Source organism: Littorina saxatilis, linkage group LG3 (genome assembly GCF_037325665.1).
Source record: "Littorina saxatilis isolate snail1 linkage group LG3, US_GU_Lsax_2.0, whole genome shotgun sequence".
Taxonomy (NCBI): Eukaryota; Metazoa; Mollusca; class Gastropoda; order Littorinimorpha; family Littorinidae; genus Littorina; species Littorina saxatilis.
The window spans coordinates 43,257,270-43,283,290 of NC_090247.1; the positions used below are offsets into that span (position 1 = coordinate 43,257,270).

Sequence of the window (26,021 nt, forward strand, 5' to 3'; positions counted from 1 at the left end):
TGAGTAATGCGCGTCAAGATGACCAATCCAGTAAGAGAAACTTAAACTTTTTTTTCTTTTCTTTTTTTGTTAAAACATTTGTAGTCACGTTTTAAATACAACACAGCATACAGATATCAGTATCATCAACAATCTTCTTCTTTTTAGTGACACAGCGTGTTGTTCGGCCAATGTAAGGCGCAATAAAAGCATTACAATGACATTTGTAACCGCGTGACCTTAATGATTCCAGGCACAGTACGGCGTTTCTCAGGCTTGTGTTTCTTGTTCGGCGAGTACCTGCAGCCCCACCTAGGAAACGTGCCTCTGGGTCTGGTAGAGGCGGCGTGGGGAGGGACCACCATTGAGGCCTGGTCCCCTCCCGTCGCTGTCAATGCTTGCGCACCTGTCGTTCATAGCAGGCAACCACCGTGAGCTCAGTTATCGCTTCTTCCTCTTCCTTCTTCTTTTTTGTTTTCGTCTTTTACACCTGTTCCTTGTCCCGTTGTGCTCTCACACCGTCCCGTCCCTGCTGCACTCACTGCTCCATCCACATCTGAATTTCGTTCCGCTGCCAGACTTGTCGATTTTACAGACGCTCTAGGGGGGGGGGGGGGGGATGTCGGGTCGCTGCGGTAGGCTACCCTCGGAAGATGACACTCCTTCTTTTTCTTTCCGTTGTCTTTCCTTTCCGTATTACTTTCTCTCTTTCTGGCCTTCTGCCTTCTGCCAGTTTGTCTGCCTGTGTGTGTCAGTCAGTCAGTCAGTCAGTCTGTAAGTCGGTTCGGTCGGGCCTTTTTTGTCTACTTTCTTCTTGAAGCTGAGGACAAGATGATGCAATCCTATGCATAATTCTGTTCTATTTTTTTCACGTGCTCATTTTAGGGATTGCTGCCCTCAAGTTCCATTGGTGATATGGAACTCCATGATTCATCCGATACTGAGTACGACGCTCTACGGCGCCATCTGGTTTCAAGGTCAGTCACGATTTGATTGCAAGAGTTAAACGAAAATTATTGTGTACCTAAATAAAGATGAATTCCGTCACCGTCGCGTTAGCCGCAGCCTTATATCAAGATTGAAGCTTCGAAATGTCGACTCTAGAAGGGGGTCAAACCAGGGGTTATTTCAAATACATACCAACGATCGACAAGCGTAACGAATTTCCTAATTTTGCGAGTTTAGCATGTTCATTTAGAATATAGAGCGAAATAAAAAAAATGCAATTTATAAAACGTATTTTTGAAGAAGCAGCCTGCATGCAACTGAGATAAAAAAAAAAAAAACATTAAAAAAAAAAGTACTGAAGAAACAGAGAACAGCGAAAAATGTTTTTCTTTTAAATCTGGACTAGTGAGATATCTTTTTCTCAGCTTCAGCCAACTCAGATCATCCGGAGCTGTACTCTTGCCAGTTCACCAACATGATCAAATGGTGGCGCCACTATTTTCACGAGTCATCACTGGGAGAGACACCTGCTGATCTTCCCTTTGGATTCGTTCAGGTAAATACGATGGAGATGTGTTTTTGACCACCGTCATCCGGTACGCGGTTTTACTTCTGTTTCTGTTGGTTTTCCTTTAAAGCGCTCGCACGCTAGATCTAAACAGGCGAACAACCTGCATTTCTTTTCATTGCAAACCGTAACAATCCCTCTGAATATATTATCCAGTACATTCTAATGCAAACGGTTCGAACACCAAAAGAAACCAATGTGGCATACACACATCTCAGCATCAATGAACCATCCCGTTCCCTTAGATCATCCTCAGAAAAACTCCTCCGCATCCCAAAGATCAGGACTAAAACGTTTGGCGAAAGAACCTTCAGATATCAGAAACCGACTGTATGGAACGCGCTTCCAAATCATCTTCGCAATGCATGTAGTCTTGCCTCCTTCAAAACCCATCTGAAAACATATCTCTTCTGTAAAGCCTTTACTTATTTTGTTCACGTGTTTCAGCACACTCTGCACATTATCAGTATGCATGTGTGGTCACATATAAAAGAGCGAGAGAGAGAGAGAGAGAGAGAGAGAGAGAGAGAGAGAGAGAGAGAGAGAGAGAGCGAGGATGCAGTAAGAGAGAGAGAGAGAGGGAGAGAGAGAGGGGGAGGACGCGGTGAGAGAGAGAGAGCATGCATTCTTATTTTAAGTAATGAGTACGTTTGCTCGCTGAATTTTGTTGATGTTATTGACTGTGTAATTGTTCTTATCGCTATGATGGATTAGTGTGCTTGTATTTTCTAATGTCATGATTTGTATATCGTGTGTGTGTGTGTGTGTGCGTGTGTGTGTATGTGTGTGTGTGTGTGTGCGTGTGTGTGTATATGTGTGTGTGTGTGCGTGTGTGTGTGTGTGTGTGTGTGTGTGTGTGTGTGTGTGTGTGCTTGGAGCTGTGAATTCGGGACTTGGGCTATAAAAAAAGTGATTTATTATTATTATTATCATCAATACAACTCCCTGTGTATCTCATTGGCATAACATTATTCACCTCTGTCACAACGCGTTTGTGTTATTCAGCAAATTAAAGAGCAACATTCGTGTTAGTTTGTATGGCCGGGATAAATATCGTACATTACGCCAACAGTTATCAATTTTCAGTTGGAGTTTCGGATTCTCTTTTCTTTGATATTTGTACTTACAGTACATATCTTCTTTCATATAAGTATGAACGTTTACGGAAGTCCTAAAAATTTACGACATACGATTGTTGAATGTCAGCAATCATTGCTTGCAGCTTGGCACTATGAACGACACAAGTACAAATGGAACCGGAATCTTTCCCTACATGAGGTGGGCCCAGACAGCTAACTACGGCTACAGCCCCAACCCCTCCCTGCCCAACACCTTCATGGCCGTCGCCATGGACCTACCGGATATCAACTCTCCCTATGGAACGTAATGATGTTCTTCCTCTGTCTGTCTGTGTCTATGTCTGTGTGTCTGTGTGCCTGTATGTCTGTGTGCCTGTGTGTCTGCGTGTCTGTGTGTCTGTCTGTGTTTGTCTGTATGTTTGTCTGTCTGTCTGTCTCCCTCTCTCCCTCTCTCCCTCTCTCTCTCTCTCTCTTTCTCTCTCTCTCTCTCTCTCTCTCTCTCTCCCTCTCCCTCACTCTCTCTTCCTCCATTCCTCCCTCCCCTCTCTCTCTCTCTCTCTCTCTCTCTCTCTCTCTCTCTCTCTCTCTCTCTCTCTCTCTCTCTCTCTCTCTCTCTCCTTCGTGAAGCTGTACAACATTGTTGTAAGCTACAAATAAAATAAATACAAATAAAGCACACTGTTGCGGTTTTTGTCCAAGTAACCAATCGCTTAATGCCAGACTCAAAAATAGGAACTAGTGTAATTCCTACAGAACGCTTTAAATAAACTAAACACAGTCCGTTTGAGCGGTCTGCTTTTTCGGATTCCAGCATGTGAGATTTGACTTTGACGCAGGATTCACACGAGAGACAAGCAGGACGTAGCCAGACGCTTGGTGCCCGGTGCCCTCAACGTTGCCTATGGTTACAAGGACGTGGTGTTCCAGGGCCCCTTCCCCACAGACATCACGGCCTACAACAGCTCACAGGAGGTCATCATCGAGTACAGTCACGGAGCGGTCCCCCTGGATGTCCGATCTACTGATGGTTTTCAAGTACGAATGACTTGTTATGATTTGCTCAGAGAGGTTTAAAGTGGCGCATGGCCTGACACACTATCAAAACATTATATTTGGTGTTTATCAATAGGCCTATCTTGTTATGATTTGCTCAGAGAGGTTTAAAGTGGCGCATGGCCTGACACATTATCAAAACATTGTATTTGGTGTTTATCAATAGGCCTATATCTTCTTAAAACGTTGCACACCAAGGTAAATGCCTATGGTGAGCTTGTATGTCAAGTTTGAGCAAAATAGGCGCCTACATTTCAAATAAATAACAAAATAATATGAAAAGTGATACGAATTTCGCCCACTCTCTATAATCTGCAATCATTGTGCAATACATGTGCCTATGAAATGTGATACCCTGATGTAAAAGTGGCTGGTGAGTGAAATAAATGTTTTTATTGTTTTGTTTAATGGGTGCAGGGGCTCTTGTGTACAATTCAATGCTTTCCAGGCGTGAGGATTATATGCCTTTTGCCCCCAGAAACACCACCCCCTTTTCATACTCACCCGTTTCAAGCCTCAAGGTCCTGGTTTGTTTTGTTTTGTTTTGTGTCATTGATTCTGATCCAAATTAAATCATATCGGTGGTGAATGTTTTGAGCTTTCTGCTCCATTCTGCCTGTACAGGTCTGCTGCAGTGAGGATAGCTCTACATCTTGTTCCGGGAAGTACGGCTGGGAGGACGCTCCAATCACAGGCCACGACGTTTCCCACGTGACCGTGACGTATGCGGCATGCGGATCACGTCACTTGGTGGGACTCCGTTACGCGTGGCGCTCCACACCGTGTGGCGTCATGCAATGTCCGCTGTACGCTGCCGACACCGGCCTGCCAGCCCCTCCCTACATACAGAAGACTGCACCGGTAAGAGCTTTTTTACTGGTGTCGTTCTCTAGGCTGTTGAATTAAACTTGGTAATGACATTAGGAGCAGTGTCACAGAACACGTTGTACACTTCAGGTGTGTATCGATGTGTGTGTATCAATGTGTGTGTGTGTGTGTGTTTGTGTGTGTGTGTGTGTGTGTGTGTGTGTGTGTGTGTGTGTATGTGTGTGTGTGTGTGTGTCTGTCTGTCTGTCTGTCTGTCTGTCGGTCTGTGTCTGTGCGTGTCCTTCGCTTGGGTCATCATCCAGCAAGTCGTGTCCATGTTTGTAGACTTTTGTTCTGTTCATTTCATGCATACCAGTGCGAGGTTCATCTAGATCATGGGTTGTTTTCCTTGTCATATTCGAGAGTAAGGATGTTGAGACTTGAAACTTTGAGTCTGTGCTTTATAACTTTGTTTGTTTGTCAAATTAACAAAGCCCAGTCATACAATTTCTTTGTTTTGCGGTTGCTGTGTAGACGTTCCCCTAAAATGCCCGCTTCGCCTTGTGACTGTCTGTGGCCTATTTTCCGAAGACCAAAACGCTTGGAAGAAGAGCATTTGGCTTCTGCCGTGCAGTTTGATGTCATGATTGGTGACATCATCGAGTTTTATATTTTCTTTGAGTCCACCCTTTTGTGCAATTGCCTTCGTAAATTTAATATCGAATAAACAATATGCATTTGAGCAATTGCTGTAGATGTTTGTGTCGATAGTTTTGTCTGCCCATGTGCTTGCGAACTAATGTCAAACGCAGGTACATCAACACCAAACATCAACTGATTTTACACAGTAAAAGGATGCACCAACCACGATGCTGCTTGACTTTGAACATTACACTACATGCACCTTATATACCCAAATTAACAGAACAGAACATATGTTTTTTAACTTTGAAGAGTCTTGTATACAAATAAGAACCATAATTAAAAACGAAAAACCATCCATCTTGTTCGCCAACAGTAGTGTTCACTGACAGAACAGCTTAGTCGGTAATCCTTGTTGAGTTAACTTCTATCACAAAATTAATGGCAACTGACACATTTGGGCCAGGATCAGGCGGTGAGCGGGGTCTGTATACAGACTGGTCTCTGTGGTTTCAGTCGAAATATAAGTAGAAATGTTGGTTTGAAGTGAAGAGAGGAGGTTTGCTTCTGAGTCTTTAGAAAGTGCAGATAACCACAGGTTAGACAGCAAGACCTATCAACCAATCAATTATAAATACATGTACAAATCCACTTGTAAGTCTTTTTCATCTTCATACGTGTGTATCAATTTATCTATAAGCCTCTTGTTTCTGTGTGAATGAGTGTGTGTTAAGTGTATGTGTGTGTTGGTGTGTTATGTGTGTGAGTGTATGTGTGTGCGTGCGCGTGTGTGTATGTGTGTGTGTGTGTGTGTGTGTGTTTCAATCTGTATGTGTATCGGTCAAAAATGTTCTGTGTGTGCCTTTGTCAATAATACCTTGTCAGTGGTTTTGCATGGAAAGTCTTATCAGCATTAAATCAGTACACCAACAGCAAATGCCATCAGTCAGCGATACCACGTACCAACCACGAGGCTTCAGGGCCGAGGTGAATGAAGCGACACTCGATACAACCCAACCGATCGAGAACCAGCCATGGGATCTGATTGGTTAATATCACAACAAATATCAGTTCAACCAATCCGGCCCTGCGGCTGCGTACCACCCAGTTGGGTTGGACCCACATTCGCATCGTGCACTTCAGCCCTTGATCTTCAATACCAAACAGTACTTACCTTGACCTTATCTGGTGAAAACGTGCCTGATAAGAAACCTGGGTTAAATTTGTGTTATTGTTGTCTGTCTGTCTGCCCCTCTCCTTATTTTGCAGGAGGTGTTTGTGTGTGTGTGTGTGTGTGTGTGTGTGTGTGTGTGTGTGTGTGTGTGTGTGTGTGTGTGTGTGTGTGTGTCAGTGTAGCTCTGAGTGTGTGTGTGTGTGTGTGTGAGTGTGTGTGTGTGTGAGTGTGTGTTGCTCTGTGTGTGTGTGTGGGTGTGTGTATGTGTGTATGTGTCTTTGTCTGGCTGTCTGTCAGTGAACGTGCGTGTGTGAGAGGGGGGGGTTCAGGTGCGATCAGCATTTCGTTTCCAGATACGAAAATTAAAATAAAGACAAAAAAGACGGATAAATATAAAAAGAGCAGTTTGCCCTTGACCTCCCCCCCCCCCCCCCCCGCCCCCCCCCCCCTTCCCCTTCCGCTCCCTTACACACACACACACCTCATTCTTAATAGTATCTAAAGCAACACGGAATACCGACCTCAGCTCTTTTGGAACGCAACTATCAGTTAACAAGATGGCTGCTTTTTACATTTAGTCAAGTTTTTTTTATGTTTAATTCTGGTTGTTGTGTTCTCTGGGATGCATTCAGGTATCACGTGATTGTGTGTACAAGACTCTGTTGTGTTTTGTATTTGTGTTTGTTTCTGAACAAAAGATATCACTTTTTATTTGACATTTATATCCCTAGCGTGTCGTGTCATTATTCTCATCCCAAAAGCTGGTTTGGTACGTATTAGGGCGATTTGAGATAGTTAGTTTGTTTGTTTTCCAGGGAAACGTGTTTTTTTTTAGAGATTGAAAGCATTTCTGGGTCTCCTCATATTTGGAAGCACCATTGATATCGACGTCACACCCCCCCCCCCCCCCCCCCCCCCCGATAACGTTCTCCGCTAATCTGGAGTTGTGTATCTCGTTGCAAAATGAACACGACTAGGCGGTTATTGCTGGGTGCCCTCAACGTGGCGTACCTCAACACGATTGTTCCATTCTAAGGTCCCTTCCCCACAGGTTTAATTGTGAATAGCGATAAAAGAACTCTGACCATCGGGTATGACCACTCAACAGCGGTCCTCGACATTAAAAACCAGAACGGATTTGAGGTGAGATTTAAAAATATACGACAGCGATTGACCCCGAAAATCGACTTCGGTAAAGTTTTGTTTATAATTATTTTGTCTGTGATATTTTCAGAATGTGTTGAAACAAGTGTGACAAAAATTAGAGAAATCTGCCGGAGAGACTTTTTGATACAGAATTGTGAAGATGATAACATGCCAAGAATCATTCTGATCATCATCGCTCCACGCTATCGCTTTAGTCCCTCTCACCTGACGCTAAAGTCCTACGCGAATCTATCAAAACAAGAATACAGAGTTATCTCTCATATGTTGTTTGCGAGCAGTGTTCGCGAGACGAAAATGATTGCAGATTGGCCGACTTCGACAGTGATCTCCGTTCTGTTCTTCACAGTTATGATAAAGACATCGTTCTAAGGTCAAAACAAGTCGAAATTGTGGGACTGCTGCCGGAAGGAGACCGTAATATATGGTTGCATCACTGTATAAAAATCGTCTGCTCCAGCGAGCGCCGAAACCAAACGGTTGATTATATTATCACGTGACACTTTTGCCATATTTAGAGTTGTTTGCACAGTAAATACAGCCGCGAAAAATAGCTCGCTTGAAACTGTCTTACATATCAATTCCTTTGTAATCTAAAAATTACACAACACCATGAAAAATCATTATCGACGATCGCGAATCTGCTTACATCCATAACACATTACGAAAAGATCTAAATATGTAAAAAATCGATTTCCTCGCCAGACAAGGAAAACCAAGGCATCCTGTCAGGGATAGAATGAGCCGAACTCATTTTGACCTGAGGTCAAGATGGCCAAGAATCATATGAAGGAGGGTTTAGGTAATTGAATGGGGTATCTAAACGGTCAATTACAATCACAGGAACTTTTTTGAAAGTGGTGTTAATCCCTGGTATACGTGTGATGTGATTATGTGTTTTTCTTTGAATTATTGCAACGTGTCTTTCCAATATGGCTGGAAATATCGTAATTATATGACATTTGTGTAGGCTTAAATTAGATCCGTTTATCAATTCGCATGAACATACTTCTCGGAACATCCGAGCGATTTTAACAAACAAAATAACACAATGTAGAAGAGAGTCATGTCACTCCAAAACAATACTGCAGGGCACTGTCGAGGGAGGACGCAGACGAGTAAGACAACGCAGCAGTTGGTCAGACAACATTAAGGATTGGACCGAGCTGAGCTTCCCCGACCCATTGGTGACAGCCCCCGACAGAAATGCATGGAGAAGTGTCTCTGCCTCCTCATCCCTCATGTCCCCCCGACGACTGTCCAAGTCAGGGGATTGATGATGATGAGAAGAGAGTCCGCACACTCAGAATCCGCACAAGAAAACAGTTATAGGCAGATGAATGTGGGATGAATAATTGTAACTCTTGTCTCGTTGTCCTCATTTTGCAGGTTTGCTGCGTTAAAAACGACGACACAAAATGCGACGACGCGCGGGACACGTTAGTAGCTGCGCCAATAAAATCGACAAACGTCAGTCTGTGACGTGACACTATCCACTTCCGCCTGTAGATCTGGACGTCCAGTGGGCATGCGCTACGAATGGCGGACGAGTCCTTGTCTGTTGAAGCAGTGTGCGGTTTATGACAAAAGAACGGATCTCCCTGCTCCACCCTACATCACATTGTCTTTGCAGGGTTAGGATATTTACGCGTAGCTTTAGAACAGTGTAACTATTTTTGCTTAGTCGACAATTCGGTGGTGTTATGGTGGACATATAAGAGCATGTGTGGAGTACATTTTTGTTGGTAAATGAGGAAAGCGTTCAGCTACAACGTGGCGTGACCAGTTTTTGTTCTTGCTGTTTTTTTCAAGTTTTGTCATTAGCAAATGGCTTGTACTGTAGATTTGCAAGGATTGTAAACATTCACAAACACACACTCACCACACATGCACAAACACACACACACACACACACACACACACACACACACACACACACACACACACACACACACACACACACACACACACACACACACACACACACACACACACACACACACACAGTTAGTTGTAGATTTTGTTTTCAGTTTTAATCGTTTTAATACCAAAATTCCTTGTAAAGTTTTACTCCAATGTTTTCAATAAAATCGCGTTTTTTGGTCACAAAAAAACCCATTAAATGAAGAAGTGAAGCCCTATCAAATCTTCTGCAGTTTCCGTACAATTGCTGTTGAATTACAACATTACCATATAACTATTTATTGGCACTATTTTTAAAGTCAATTTTCCTGAAAGGGAGAACTAATATAACTTTTTAATCTTGTTCTTGTTTCACCGCGCCAATCTCTCTAAACACAACACCTTTATGTCACTAAATTCAGGATGAAAGGTACGTGGAGGTAAGATGTCCTGGTTACGATGTTATTATTATTTGATAAACAGAAACGAAATATAATCCTTTCTAAACATGAATACAAATTGACACATGTCAAGTTAACATTTAGATGAAACCTTCCACGTTTTGCATTTATTACGAAACACGAAGTAAACGGGAAAATTCACCGTGCAGAAGAAAAAAATCAGAAGCTTAAAAAAACAAAACCCATACATAACACAACATATTTAAAAGATACCACGTAAAAACTGTCACCGTTGTTTGAGAAGAACAATATCTGATTTTAACAAAAGATCTTGACTAGGTAGACAGAAAGGTTCCCAAATAAATCTTACACATAAAAGTAACAGCATAAGAATGTGATTTGTTTTCGTGTCGAAAATATCAGAACATAAAGTGGTACAAATTCACAACATGAAATACACTCGACCTCGTTCAACAAAAGGACAAAATCGTGTTTGAAAACCATCGTTTTAGTTTCATGAAATATTTTCTATAGTATACTTTTCGTCAACCATTATTGTAACTGATTCAATAGTATAGTACATTTTACACTGAGACAAACTTTAGGTTAAATGGATTTTGTTTTATTTTTTACGCACAAAATCTGGCCCCCAGCCCTATCGCACAAAAGTAAAAAACAGAGAAAAATACACGAGAAACAGAAAGAGAAATGAAAATGCAATCATCGGCACAAAATGCAAAAGTCTAACAATGACGACGTCAATCAATTTGTGGATTTTATCAAAATACAAAATGCACAGAGTTTTTGGTATCAAAAAGTCCTACACACAACAAATTGTTAACACTTTGTATGGCACTCTTTGTCTGGTTCGTTCGTTACCTCACATGAAAGAAACTTAACAAGTAAATCAAACATTTATTTACAAGAATTTTGACAGATCATATCCTCAAACTTTTCTGTACAAACCAACTTTCCAGTTAGCGATGAAAGACAGGCATAGATTATCCAGAAACCATGTACATAACGAGGAGACAAGTTCACTTCTTTTGTGTGAAAGACTACACACTTCATTAAACATTTTCTTCAAATTTGGTGGAAATTGTCAGTTTCTGTATCCACTAAAAAGACAACAACATAAATTCGTGAGCATCTGAGACACTAGTGTTAACATCAAAGCCACGAATCAAGCTAGTTTTGAACTGAGGCCGTTAGACAGCAGAAAAGTGTTAACATGCCGCATGGTTCTTGATGACTCCTCTCAGGGAGCACCTGGAACCATTCGTGATCCCATACTGTTCGTGAAATAGCACACTCCCACGGCCAAGGGCTTATTCTTTTTCTTTTCTTTTCTTTTCTTCCACTTCATTAGCACCCTTTTCAAGTTTTGTACACGATCAGACAAAGGCACTACTTCCTTTAGCGCGCAGGTCTGATGTCCAGCTTCAGATGTTGGTAGCGTAATTACACAACATGTCCCTAATTTCCCACAAGTACTTCCACCGTGGACATCATATCTCAATTTCATAACCGTCCAGCTGCATTCCATCTACTGTGATGTTACATTCCAGCAGAAGTCCTCTGTACTTTATATATTCATTGCAGCGAATTAAGTAGAACACAATTCTGGACCCATACAAAACAGTGAGGGTTTTTTTCTTCCCAAATGAGGAAGCTGTCTGAAACGAGTAGCTTTGGTTGCTTAGATACTGCCTAATCTTATGAATGTTCTTTGTTTTCGATAGAAGTTAATAGTTTTCCCTTTTGGTACTAAACACTACCCAAATCCGTATGATAATTCATTGATAGTATTAGTTAAATTCAAAGACAACTGTAGTTGCTGTGGAGACTTGAAATGTCGAATATCGAAACCAATTCAAAAGACGGTGTACGGCAAGAAAAAAACATCTTTCTCCAGATTCAACACAGGTAGTAGAGTTAAGTAGCTTCATTAACACAGCAGAACTGGCCATCAAACCTGCGCACTAAAGGGACTGACGCACTGACTCCATGCCAACGATGACCCGCTCTTTTCCCTCAGCACAAAAAGCAGCCAACGCTAGCTGGATGGCTCCCCAACCCCTAACCCCCATTCCCCTTCACTTCAAACATCCCCCACCCCCAAGTTCTTCACCCTCTAGGCGCACTGCGGGAAGATGTTGGCCACGCTGAGACCCAGATTCTTGAACAGGGGGCGGAGGGTGTCGCAGAAGGAGTTCTGCAGATTCCGCGCCTCAAGAGGGTCTTTGCAAACTGAGATGACAGGGATGGAGCTCTGACAACAGAGCTGCTGTCCGCTGCAGCTGCCGGATCCGTAGCCGCACCGCTGCCCGGACCAGTCGTTGAACTGCGCTTGCGGGCATGTGCCAACGCGGGGGCCGGGGGCCTGGGTTGTGGTGGTGGTTGGTCGGGTGGTGGTGGTAGTTGTCGTGGTGGTGGTGGTGGTGGTTGTGGTAGGTTTCGGCGTAGGGGTGGTGAAGGCAGCCAGGGCTGTGTGTGAAAAAGAGAAAAGTAAAATTGTGTTGTAGCTACAGAAGTTTATGCTTTTGTGTTGAAACTCGTGCATGTTGACGTGAGCTGGCTTTTTTTCTTATAAAGGAATAGATCCAAAAAGTAGAAGCTGTGCTGATTCGAGAATTGACAGATCGAGAGACGAGGGTTTGTCAGGGGTGACAAAAGGTCAAGGGAAAAAGGTCAAATGACATAGGTCAAATGTGACAAAAGGTCAAGGGGGATAAAAGGTCAAGGGTGGCAAAAGATCAGGATTTAAATCGTTCAGACACACAAACAAACAATCAAACACACACACACACACACACACACACACACAAGCATAAACACACACATATACACATCCCGCCCACCCACCCACCCACCCACTCCTCCTCCAACACACACACACACACACACATACACTCACACACACACGAACACACACACACACACACACACACACACACACACACACACACACACACACACACACACACACACACACACACAAGCATAAACACACATACATGTATACACAACAACACAGCTCAGTTGCTGGACAAGACGGTCAACATTCACAACTTACGCATGCAGGCAGGTTTGGGTGCACAGTTGGATTGACCACAGTCCGTCACGGCCTGATACACGCACACCGAGGTGGCAGGACAGCGCTGAAACAATCGGAAGGTTGTGGGTTTTATAAGCAACGGCTCTATGGACACACACACACACACGCACGCACACGCGCACGCACGCACAGACCCACAGACGCACGCAAACACGCATACACGGACACACACACACTCGCACACACTCGCACACATGCACTCGCACACACACACACACACACACACACACACACACACACACACGCACACACACACACATATATATATATATATATATACACCACACACACACACATACACACACACACACATATATATATATATACACACACACACACACACACACACACACACACACACAAAGAAACACACACATACAAGCACGCACACACACACACACACACACACATACCACACACACACACATACACACACACACACATATATATATATACACACACACACACACACACAGAGAAACACACACATACTAGCACACACACACACACACACACACACATACACACACCATACACACACACACAGATTGGAATACAAAATGAAACAGAACGTACCATCTGACTGCAGTCGGTGGGTGTGTCGCATTCACACATTTCACAGTTGTTGTTGTCACGGCGGAATCCTGCAGGACAGAACATCCTGCACTGCATCAACGAGCACGGGCTTCCTGTAGACGACGATTCTGAAACACCACAGCACACATATGTTATTACTTACTCGATTGGCAAAGCCGAGGTATTTTACCAGTGCAGCTTCAGTGGACCCTCTCTTTTCATATCCCCCAAGCTCTGTCTGCCAACAAAGAAACTGAGCTCAACCAACAGGTTGCTCAGAACCGAAGGGTCGTGCTTCAGTGGGTGCCAGCTCATTGTGACATAGCAGGAAACGAGGTTGCAGACAAACTTGCCAAGGAAGGTGCCTCAAAGGAACAGTTCACGTCCCAGCTGCAGTACAAGGAAAAAAAGACAATCATCAAAAACAAGAGGAAAACCAGAGCGGGGAAAGATGACTACCACCTGCTCCAACGTGAAGAACAAGTCGTCCTACTCAGACTCCGCACTGGACATAACAGACTAAACCTTCATATGGCCACAAAGCTGAAGCTAGTTCCCCCCCCCCCTATGTCCGTGTGGCAAGAATCAGACAGCAGAGCACACCCTGCAGGCTTGTCCATACCACAGTGCTCTGATGGACACCACCTGGCCAGAGGAGACAGCGCTACAAAAGAAGCTATACGGCCCCAAAGAGGACTTGGAGAGGACAGCACGTTTCGCCCTGCAGTCCGGACTGACGATCTAACAGCGAACGACAAGAAGAAGAAGATCCCCCAAATGTTAGACTTCCTTCCTTTTAAGACCTCGCTCTTTCAGATATTTTGTTCATGGCCTTTGTAAATGTTCCCCCTACTGGCACGGTTGGCCTAGTGGTAAGGCGTCCGCCCCGTGATCGAGAGGTCGTGGGTTCGAACCCCGGCCGGGTCATACCTAAGACTTTAAAATTGGCAATCTAGTGGCTGCTCCGCCTGGCGTCTGGCATTATGGGGTTAGTGCTAGGACTGGTTGGTCCGGTTTCAGAATAATGTGACTGGGTGAGACATGAAGCCTGTGCTGCGACTTCTGTCTTGTGTGTGGCGCACGTTAAATGTCAAAGCAGCACCGCCCTGATATGGCCCTTCGTGGTCGGCTGGGCGTTAAGCAAACAAACAAACAAACAAAAATGTTCCCCCGAAGTTTGGGAGGAGGTCATTGTGTTTTTTTAGCTAAGGTATCCTTTATTGGAAAATCGTCTTCAAATGTCCATCAGCTACCAGCCTTAGATACCAGCAAATAACAGACTTCTTCTGGGGCATCTCTAATTATGTGAACTATGCTTACCAACACAGACTGGTGCGTCGTTCTGCATGAGGCATTCCTGTCCGCTGCCACATTGCTGCAAACAAAAGACAGGGAGATATCAGCTGCGAGATAACACCCTCGAACACACAACATCTTAGAGACGAAAAAGGAAAAGGAAAGGAGAAAACTCAACTGTGAAACGTTTCGCATGTGGAGAAAAAAACCCGAAGAAGATTATCAGAAAATGATGAAAAGAAAAGAAACGTGGTAATCCGTCAAACTCTTGCTGCAAACACCACAAACTGTGAAAATTGCCAGAAAATACACATTTTAACGGGAAAAGGAAAAGAAAGACCAAGAAATTGAAGAAGCACAAGAAAAAACTATCACAACAATAATACAAAATACAAAACAAACACACACAAAAAGAAAGAAAGAAATCGGAACAGGAAGGAAAGAATAGCAAGAGTAACTCGCAGTACAAACCGACACAAGTTTGTTTGTTTGTTTGCTTAACGCCCAGCCGACCACGAAGGGCCATATCAGGGCGGTGCTGTTTTGACATATAACGTGCGCAACACACAAGACAGAAGTCACAGCACAGGCTTCATTGTCTCACCCAGTCACATTATTCTGAAACCGGACCAACCAGTCCTAGCACTAACCCCAGAATGCCAGAAGCCAGGCGGAGCAGCCACTAGATTGCCAATTTTAAAGTCTTAGGTATGACCCGGCCGGGGTTCGAACCCACGACCTCCCGATCACGGGGCGGACGCCTTACCACTAGGCCAACCGTGCCGGTTAACGGACACAAGTGAAAGAGAGAGAGACAAAACGTTAAAAAACACAAGAAGCCAGAAATCATCAGAGGCATTGAAACGAGTAGGTGATGGCATCATACCTTGTTCTGACAAGACTGTTTACACTCGCACATCTCACAGCCATTGTTGTCCAGCTTCCGTCCCTGCGGGCACCACATTCTGCACGACGTGGCCGGGCACGAGTTATCTTCAACTGTTGACATCATCATCATCATCATTATTGTCGTCATCGTCATCATCGTCGTCGTCATCATCATCATCAGCAGCATCAGCATTATCATCATCATCATCATCATTATCATCAAACACTTGGACATTCCATTGTTATAAGAATCGCCGTCGTCATTGTAGTAGTCATCCTAGTCATACTTATAATCGCCGTTGTATTCATCATTATCGTAAGCGTCGTCGTCATGTACTGCACGTTGACATTATAGTCGCCATTGCGGCCTACATCAGCGACGTCATAATCGTCGTCGTCGTCGTCGTTGTCGATTCACCGTCAATATTGTATTGGTCATTATAACCACCGTTCTTGTCCTGGTCATCATCGTCGAGGTCGTCATAAGTATCGTGACTTGAGGGTAAAAACACCGAAGAGGTAGGCTACTGTCATAGTCGCAGGGATTGGCGATATTACGGGAACAGACCCAGAATGAAATGAACACTGGATACCATCAAATGTATTTCAAAAATGTCAAATCAATAGTTGTGAACGTAGGAGGTAAAGTACATGCTGGAACTGAAGTAAAGACGTTGATTTAACTTTAAAGACCTTTTAAAGACACTGAAACAAATCCACAAAATGTGCTGAAATCGGGGGACGTTGGAATCAAAGCACAAGCTGCACGAAGATTTACCCTGAAAAGCACCACAAAGAGACACAAACATACACATTCAACACCAAGCGTAAAGGGAAAAATGCGACACTTACTGACACAGAGGGGCACAGCGTCACAGGGAGGGTCGCCGCACTGGATCTCCGTCATCTTGCAGGTTCGCCCAGCGGGGCAGGCGGGCTGATGAACATTCAACACAGTTGTCTGGGTTAGAATATTACTCTTAATTATATCGCAGTGCTGTGGGTACGCAGGTACAGGCTAGTATAAGTACACATGCAAGTAGCCATAGACATATAAAAAGGGGACACAGACGTAAGCAGACAGACAGACATACATACATGCAGACAGTGACACACGGATATATAAACACTCACACACACACACACCAACACACACATATACATACACATACACACACACACACATACACATACACATACACACACACGCACGCACGCACACACCCACACACACACACACACACACACACACACACTCAAATGGCTGCATTTTCAATGTCTAACAGTAACACTTGCTATGATCCCCCGCAAAGACCTCTTTAAACAAACAACTCTCAACTTAAACACAAACATTGTCTTGATTAGACCTGTAGTCCCAGTCACATTAAACCCACAAGGAAATTACGGAATGCACACCCTTAAACGTCAGAAATCCAGCGTTGTTATGGGTTTTCTTTTCACAAACAATATTCCTGATTATTCTTCATCAGTTGCAGCACACTCACGGTGGAAGGGTCCTTGCACAGATCCTTTTGGCTTCCGTCATCCGGGGTCTTTTTGCAGGTGCACATGTCACATCCGGTTTGCGGGTCTTTGGCCCAACCATAAGGGCAGTGCACGCGACACATAACTGGAGAGCACTGTCTGTCCTGCGGACCTGTTGTTGAACATGATAATATTGTGTTAATCAATTATTAGTACCGTTAATTTGCATCGTAATGGCTGGTTTAGGAAATGTCGTAATGTTTCGTTATCAGTGAACACAAGGCCTAGAGTCGTATGCGTCATCATCACAGTCGCTGTTGTCATCAGTCTTTGTCATCAGTTATCAGGCTCCTCCTCCTCTTTTTTCTCTGTCTCATTCTGTCTCTCCCTCTCTCTCTCTCGCTGTCTCTCTCTGTCTCTCTCCCTTTGTCTTTTTCTGTCTGTCTGACTGCCTCTGTCTGTCTGTCTCTGTATGTCTCTCTCTCTCTCTCTCTCTCTCTCTCTCTCTCTCTCTCTCTCTCTCTCTCTCTCTAATCACATTATATTTATCAAAGTTAAAGCAATATGTCGATATCGCAACACTAAAACTATTTTATCATGCCCACATCTTATCCCATATTAATTACGCATAAACTCTTTGGGATGGCGTCTCTGATATTCACATGAAAAAGTTAAACTCTCTACATCGTCGGGCAGCTAAAATCATGTTAAATGGTCCACAATTATCAGCTGATTTGAAGTTAAAGAATCTAAACTAACTGCTGCTAGTTAAACAGTTACAGTTTGATAAGACTGTAATGATGTATAAAGTATATCATGGCGAAGTGCCCATCTATATTCAGGACCTATTTCACAGAGTCACCGAAAGGTACGGGTCTATCAGTTTTCTACCACCAATGTGAATGCCCCTGCTAAGGAGCCTTCTGTGTATTTAGATTCTTTTTGTTTTGCTTGTGTTTTTTAGTCATGCTTCTAGCTTGACTCGCATGCGACTTTCCGTGGTGGTGGCTTCCCCTTTTTCTGATCTCCTTCTCACCTCTTTTCTTTCACTTTTCTCACTTTTGCCCCTATTTGTTCCCTTTTTGCAACCACCTCTGTAGGTTCGCGTGCGGGTCTAGCTCGCTCTTTATCTTTTATTTTTCTTTATTAAGTATGAGCGTCCTGGTACGACCTTTGTTTTTGTTGTACTGACATTAAATATTGTAACGAACAGATAAATTTATAAACGAGAGTGTGGCCGGCGTTTTTCTGATATTGATTTCATGTGCCTGTATGGCTCACGCTGGACCATGCTAGCCTCTGGAGATTTTCCCCGGAGAGCACGGGACGCATGCTTTGCAACAGTAAAACCGTAGTAACGCGTAGTAACTTTTAGTTCACCTCTGTGGTGGATAGCCTGTATTCGTTGTCACTTGCTGGGAAGCCGTTCAGGGAACTACATGTGTTTTAGTATAGATAGGGTTTTGCTCTGTTCCTGGGACCAGTTTTCAAGTTAATTTGTAATGTTCTGTTTAGTTGCTCGCCTTGAGCCTGTTTAGGTTATATTGATGCTGTCAAAGGCGAGTATCCATTTCTGACTCCATGTTGCTCTTATTTACCGAATTCGTGTAATTTTCGTTTCGAATCTTTGTTTATGACTTCTTTCCGTTTCTGTGTCTTCTGTCCGTTTCTTTGTCTTCTTTCCGTTTCTTTGTCTTACGTTTTTATCTATGCAAGGGAAGAGCTGAGACTGTTCTGGTTTATTATGATTTGACTTTAAGCCAGTTTTTGTTTGCTAACCTTCTGTAAGATTTTGGTTCATGTTCGCGAGTCGTATTTGTATTTCTCCGTCCTGTATTGTTGGTCAGCTTTCCTTTCACTGCGTGTCGTTTCTTGTTTAGTTAGCCTAGTGTGTCCTACGTTTATTCTATGTAGGGTCTTCTAACATATTTTGTCTTGGTGTTCATGATAGCTTTGGTGATTTTTTATTGATTTGCCGCCATCTTGTTTCGGCCGCCATCTTGTTTCGGCCGCCATTTTGACGTCCATCTTTGATGTTTATGTTTTTAGGACACCTTTGATGTTTAGTTTGATGTTTCGAATTCTAAGTTTAGTTTTTTCTTTCTATCAGTTTCCACCGCTCCGCGCTCCGCGCTTCTCGCTCCATGCTCCACGCTTCACACTCTACTGTTCTGCACTCTCACTCAAGCTAGTCATTTCTACTTCACATTTTAGCTTTAATTCACATTCTAAACTTAGATCAGTTTTTCCGCCACGCTCCTATATAGGTTACTTAGCTCTCCATAGATTTATGTTTAGCCTTTTATAGATTGATATTACGAGCTGATTCCTGATTCCTATGACATTGACAAGTATGACCATATCCACAATAAAACTTTAATTAATTTTCCAGTTCTAGTGTTCGTTTTGTTTTGTGAGCGCGTCGGTTCTTTGTAGCACCAAAATTACATCCTCCAGAATTTATATAAGCCATCACAGAATCTTACAGCTACTCAAGGGCAAGCACAGTGGAAACTTTGACATTTTTTGGAACATTTTGGATTGTTTTCGACAAAGAACTTTATGAACTTTTGTAGGCCTGTGATCATGGCCGCTGACTTTTGAACTTCTTATCCTTACGAATCTTGTGGAGAGATCATGAACCTTTTGTCTTAAAGGAACTGTGATTCGCATCTAGCGAACAATATTTTAATTTATTTGTCGGGCCCAGAGCAGAGCAACTTAGGCATTATTTTAGGTTTGTTGACCATAGCATTGCACACTTCGTACTAAGTATTTCCTTCCCCTCTAGTGAGTGACCCGAGGTGTGCCGTTTTGAATTTTGTTTCTCTATATTTCGCAAGTCTTTGTTAACCTCTACGTTTTCACTTGACTTAAAGTATGGATAAGGAACAACCTTCTCGTGAGAGCGCCGAGCTATCCCCTTACACTTTGAAGTTAGAAAGGGATGAACATTTTGCTTCGGACACTGATAGTCGTAAGAATGAAGGCGACCGTGATGGCGCTCAGGGCGAGTCTCTAGCTGAACACACTCAGACCCAAGACACTTTGAATTCAGGTAACATTCCCCCTCAAGCTGAACATTCTCCCACACAGGAAGATTTAGGAACTGAGCCCTCCCAACAGGCTGCAAGTGCAGAGCATCTCGCTCAACGAAGTAGAGAAGAAAGAGGCCCCGCCATTGTTAGGGCTAGACTTAATGCTGAGGTTAGGGAACTGTCAGACAAGTACTGGGCCATAAGCCGAGCTCATAAGAATACGATCAGCGAGTTGTGCACAGCTCTTAGGGAAACACCAGACAAAAGGAGAGTCCTTAAAGTTCATAAGATTCTCCTCTGTGAGCGCCTAAACGAGCTGAATGTAGCGAACTCGAGGCTTTGTCAAGTGGCTGAAAGTGATGTAGCTATAGAAGAGGATCTGAGCGATATGCACATGCAAACGGAGACGCTCAACGAACAATACCGCAGTCTCTTTCCCAAGTTAGACCCGTACGCCTCCAGCTCGGACTTGACTTCCACAGTCGCTTCTGGAGGTGCTAGAGAGGTTTCTCTAGATGCTGCTTTGGCGGTTAGTGCAGCGAGATTTAGGTCCCAGCAAATGGTCGCAGATGAAAGGGCCAGACAAGAAGAGACTCTTTTGCTTTTAGAGGAGAAGGCTTCTAGGTCTAAAGCTTTGGCGGCAGAGAAGAAGGCAGAGATGGAAAGAAGAGAGATGGAAAGAGAGTGTGCTCGTTTAGAGAGAGAAGCTCAAGATGAAGAGTTAGCTTTGAAGAAAAAAGAAAAAGAAGTTAAGGCTGCACTAGAGAGGGTGGAGAGAGAAGGCAAGATGCAAGAAGAGCATGACGTTTTTAAGATCCTTAAAACTGACATAGAAGACCAGCAAAGGGCTAGAGAAAGATTCATGCCTCAGCTACCTCGTGACAGCCCCATTGATAGGTACCTAGGTACTCACAGCACCCTGCATGTAGGTACACACCTAGAGAGCATAGGAGATGTGGCGGTAGGGTATGATAGGCACACACAGCACACACAAGATACATATAAGCCTGCGACAGCCGACACCTACGCCCGCCCGCGTCACCAGCCGGCAGCCAACACCCTCGTCTCTGGGCAACATCAGCCTGCGGCAGCCAAGCCTGGACTCCCGCCACTTCAGAAGCCCACCCCTTCGCATCTCCAGTCGGCCGCCGAGGATATCCGCGACACTCTTCGAGGCATCTCCAGGACCCGTGCCCAACCTGTCTCCGCTTTTCACCCACTTCCAGCAGCAGTCACAGCCACGGCTCCTACCACTACGACGATGACTACAGCCACCACGATGACGACAAGAGTCGGAGGCCAATTCGCGACCTCCTTTCGGCCTCAGTTTGTCAAAGCTGAGATTCCAAGCCACGAAGATCGTCCTCGCCAGATCTACGCGCCTTCCCGTTTCCCTCACAAATCCCTCAATCCATCAGCGAGACCTTTTCCCGGGCCTTTCCCTGGTCCTTTTCCTGCCATGACCTCCCGAGAGTCTCCGACCTATGTGCCAAGCTTTGCATATGGGCCTTCTGTCATGCATCCTCCCATGCAAACACAGCAATATTACCACGCTGCAAGCTTTGCTCCTGACACTGACTACACACAGCATGGTTTTCAAGAGGCTCCGGTCACGAGCCCTTCAGACGTCTACTACGGGCAAGATGCGTACCTTCCTCAGATGCAAGGCCAGCCAGCGCTCTCCGAGGGCTCTGCCCTAGCTCGTACTCTAGCTGAGGCTCTCCTGATCAACAGGTTACCGACGCAGGAGCCCACTACGTTTTCAGGAGATCCTTTGACGTACCCTCTCTGGAGGTCCTCATTCACTCTTTTGATTGAGCGGCAGGGCGTTTCTGCAGAGGAAAAGCTCCTCTACTTGGAGAAGTACTTGGACGGTCCGGCGAAGGATGCGGTCAAGGGACTCTTTCTGATCAGGGATGCCCAGGCCTATCAGCAGGCCCTTCAGACGCTGGAGGAAAGATTCGGCAGTTCTTTCGTCGTTGCCAGAGCCTTCCGAGAGAAACTAGATGCATGGCCGGTAATCAAACCCAAAGATGGACAAGCCCTCCGCGCCTTCTCGGACTTTCTTGGACAATGCCTTGTGGCGAGCCGAGTGATAGGCCAGCTACAGAATCTGGAAGACCAAGCCTATCACAAGACACTCATGAGCAAGCTTCCAGATTGGTTGGTGAGAAACTGGGTGCGGAAAGTACACAAGACCAAGAACGAGAAGAGACGCTACCCGACCTTTGAGGAGTTGTCAGCTTTCATCAAGACAGAGGCAGACATCCTTTGCGAGCCCCTTTTCTCCTCAAGCAAATCTGCCGCCTCTTTCACCTCACAGACCGCCAGTTCAGCAGTCCCCAAGAAAACATCGTACAGTACGGATTGTTCTACTACATCTGCATGTCAAGAGTGTGACAGATGTCAGCACCACGCTAAAACTGTCCTGAGTACGAACTGCGACGAAGTCTGTCCCTTTTGTACCGTTCGTTTTCCGACCAGCTCTTCTTCTCATCCTCTACTCAGATGCCAGAGGTTCGATGAGATTCCCGTTGAGGACAGGAAACACTTCATGTACGAAACGTTCTTATGCTTCTCCTGTGCCAGAAAGGCTGGCCATAGAAGTGTAGACTGCACTACCAGGGCGATATGCGACAAGTGCCAAGGCCCACATCTCACTATGCTGCATGGAGCGCCTAGCTACAGGAAGAAGATTCCCAATCAGCAACGGAATGCCCGGGGACCGCCAGATTCTTCAAGGTTTGTCTGTCTCAGTCAAGATGCCCGTGTTTCTGCCTCTGGACCAGCATTCGCGACGACCAACAAGTCAGACAGACCAGTCAGAGCTACCATGATTGTTCCGGTCAGAGTTTCGACGAAAGAGAATCCCACGGTAGAGCATACGACATACGCGCTGCTTGACACCATGTCTTGCATCTCCTTCGTTACTGAATCTTTGAGTGACAAGCTGAACACTCATTCTGAGCCAGCGTCATTGAGGCTGAACACTATGACTTCTCAGAACACTCATATCGAATGTCAGAGAGTGACCGGATTGTGTGTCAAGGCCCTCAACTCCAATGTTTCCCACAACCTGAAAACGCTCTACACGACGGACCATCTCACCAATGACACTGAGAACATACCAACATCAGAAACCGCTCGTAACATCAAGCATTTGAGCCATATTGCCAGCGAGATTCCCCCATTGCTCGAAGGCTGCACTCCCGGGTTGTTGATTGGCTACGATCATGCAGAGCTATTCATGCCAGAGAGAGTCATCAAGGGAGACCCATACGCCGTTCTCACACCGTTGGGTTGGACGATACTGGGACAAGTGTCGCCAAAACAGTCTGTCCATGACGTGATGCACGTGTCTCTAACAGAACAGTATTGTCCCAGCGAGTACGAAGGTGAATCAGTCGCTTCCGTATATCGCACGACACTCGCCGAACCCAGAATCTCCGACCCTCTCCATGTCATGGAAAGGTTTTTGACCAGACCACAACGAAGAAGACCACGACGAAGAAGACCAGTACGAAGAAGACCAGTACGAAGAAGACCACAACGAAGAAGACCACAACGAAGAAGACCACAACGAAGAAGAAAGTGGCTTCTTCCCCAACGTAACGTTGCTGTCGGAGATGTCGTCGTGCTACGTGACGAAGCCGTATGCAGAGCAGATTGGCCTCTTGGACTCGTGACGGAGGTTCGCCCCAGCGACGATGGACTCGTGCGAACCTGCAAGCTCAAGACTGTCAAGGTCACCTCGAAGACGAGCCATTCCACTTTCTACTCCTGGCGCCCCATCTCTAAGCTGACCGTGCTGGTGAAGGCAGACCCGGACACTCAATGACTTTCCCAGTGAACTTTACTGTTTTCGACAGATCGTTTGTGAATGTTTTGGTCTGACGTAATCCGTTCGCCTTTTTGACAGGTGGCGCTGTTTTGATTTGGGGAGAAAATTTCGTCTTAATGCAAATATTTTTTGTGAGTTTGTGGTTTCTCTCCATTTGTATATATGTTTTTGGTTCCGCATTTTGGAACGAAAGCTCTTGACAGAGACAAGCGCTTAATGAATCGGTTTGTTTAGTCCTTCCCGCGTGCGGATGCCTGTGCTTATGATTAAGAAGACGGAAGATGTTTTTCATTTGTATTCTTCTGTAGGTTGCGACTACAGTCTTTTATACTGAGTTGCGGTTTATGTAAAGGTGTAAGAATAATGTTGACACGGTATGTTGACAGTGACGGACCGACGAAATATGATGTTACATTTGTTGAAAGAACACGTGTGATTTTTTAGATTGAGACTCATTGAGAGTGCGTTTCGAACAGCTACGTTTTGGATAATGCCGAAAGGATTCTGTAACGTTTCGGATTTTTTTGTATTTTGAACCACGTATGAGAGTGCGTTTCGAACAGCTACGTTTTGGATAATGCCAAAAGGATTCTGTAATGTTTCGGATTTTGTTTTTGAACCATGCATGTATTCGATGATTTTTGTTGATTTTTTATGTCGACTTTTGTAAAGACTAAGATGTCTTCGAGGGGGGAATGTGAATGCCCCTGCTAAGGAGCCTTCTGTGTATTTAGATTCTTTTTGTTTTGCTTGTGTTTTTTAGTCATGCTTCTAGCTTGACTCGCATGCGACTTTCCGTGGTGGTGGCTTCCCCTTTTTCTGATCTCCTTCTCACCTCTTTTCTTTCACTTTTCTCACTTTTGCCCCTATTTGTTCCCTTTTTGCAACCACCTCTGTAGGTTCGCGTGCGGGTCTAGCTCGCTCTTTATCTTTTATTTTTCTTTATTAAGTATGAGCGTCCTGGTACGACCTTTGTTTTTGTTGTACTGACATTAAATATTGTAACGAACAGATAAATTTATAAACGAGAGTGTGGCCGGCGTTTTTCTGATATTGATTTCATGTGCCTGTATGGCTCACGCTGGACCATGCTAGCCTCTGGAGATTTTCCCCGGAGAGCACGGGACGCATGCTTTGCAACAGTAAAACCGTAGTAACGCGTAGTAACTTTTAGTTCACCTCTGTGGTGGATAGCCTGTATTCGTTGTCACTTGCTGGGAAGCCGTTCAGGGAACTACATGTGTTTTAGTATAGATAGGGTTTTGCTCTGTTCCTGGGACCAGTTTTCAAGTTAATTTGTAATGTTCTGTTTAGTTGCTCGCCTTGAGCCTGTTTAGGTTATATTGATGCTGTCAAAGGCGAGTATCCATTTCTGACTCCATGTTGCTCTTATTTACCGAATTCGTGTAATTTTCGTTTCGAATCTTTGTTTATGACTTCTTTCCGTTTCTGTGTCTTCTGTCCGTTTCTTTGTCTTCTTTCCGTTTCTTTGTCTTACGTTTTTATCTATGCAAGGGAAGAGCTGAGACTGTTCTGGTTTATTATGATTTGACTTTAAGCCAGTTTTTGTTTGCTAACCTTCTGTAAGATTTTGGTTCATGTTCGCGAGTCGTATTTGTATTTCTCCGTCCTGTATTGTTGGTCAGCTTTCCTTTCACTGCGTGTCGTTTCTTGTTTAGTTAGCCTAGTGTGTCCTACGTTTATTCTATGTAGGGTTTTCTAACATATTTTGTCTTGGTGTTCATGATAGCTTTGGTGATTTTTTATTGATTTGCCGCCATCTTGTTTCGGCCGCCATCTTGTTTCGGCCGCCATTTTGACGTCCATCTTTGATGTTTATGTTTTTAGGACACCTTTGATGTTTAGTTTGATGTTTCGAATTCTAAGTTTAGTTTTTTCTTTCTATCAGTTTCCACCGCTCCGCGCTCCGCGCTTCTCGCTCCGCGCTTCTCGCTCCATGCTCCACGCTTCACACTCTACTGTTCTGCACTCTCACTCAAGCTAGTCATTTCTACTTCACATTTTAGCTTTAATTCACATTCTAAACTTAGATCAGTTTTTC

At 44.4% G+C, this 26,021-nt stretch overlaps 2 protein-coding genes across 4 annotated transcripts in view; one reads left to right on the top strand and one right to left on the bottom strand.

The window, feature by feature from the left end:
• The window catches only part of LOC138962443 (sialate O-acetylesterase-like), a 10,684-nt gene extending 1,720 nt beyond the window's left edge, over positions 1-8,964 (top strand). Inside the window, exons 4-10 of one of the 3 annotated variants that reach the window (XM_070334252.1) lie at positions 233-410; positions 865-956; positions 1,353-1,483; positions 2,718-2,878; positions 3,411-3,609; positions 4,252-4,488; positions 8,804-8,963. In XM_070334252.1, coding sequence (XP_070190353.1) covers positions 233-410; positions 865-956; positions 1,353-1,483; positions 2,718-2,878; positions 3,411-3,609; positions 4,252-4,488; positions 8,804-8,896 — 1,091 coding nt within the window. In that variant the 3' untranslated portion in view covers positions 8,897-8,963. Of the gene's footprint in view, positions 1-232; positions 411-864; positions 957-1,352; positions 1,484-2,717; positions 2,879-3,410; positions 3,610-4,251; positions 4,489-4,968; positions 5,177-8,803 lie in introns of those variants that run through there. The other 2 variants (XM_070334251.1, XM_070334253.1) reach the window with 2 other exon arrangements.
• Positions 8,965-9,425: 461 nt separating this feature from the next.
• Positions 9,426-26,021, bottom strand: part of LOC138962442 (keratin-associated protein 10-4-like) — a 59,326-nt gene continuing 42,730 nt past the window's right edge. Inside the window, exons 10-16 of the mRNA XM_070334250.1 lie at positions 17,101-17,252; positions 16,448-16,532; positions 15,594-15,706; positions 14,732-14,786; positions 13,412-13,539; positions 12,794-12,878; positions 9,426-12,204 (exon numbers count right to left, since the gene is read on the bottom strand). Coding sequence (XP_070190351.1) covers positions 11,852-12,204; positions 12,794-12,878; positions 13,412-13,539; positions 14,732-14,786; positions 15,594-15,706; positions 16,448-16,532; positions 17,101-17,252 — 971 coding nt within the window. The 3' untranslated portion in view covers positions 9,426-11,851. The remainder of the gene's footprint in view (positions 12,205-12,793; positions 12,879-13,411; positions 13,540-14,731; positions 14,787-15,593; positions 15,707-16,447; positions 16,533-17,100; positions 17,253-26,021) is intronic.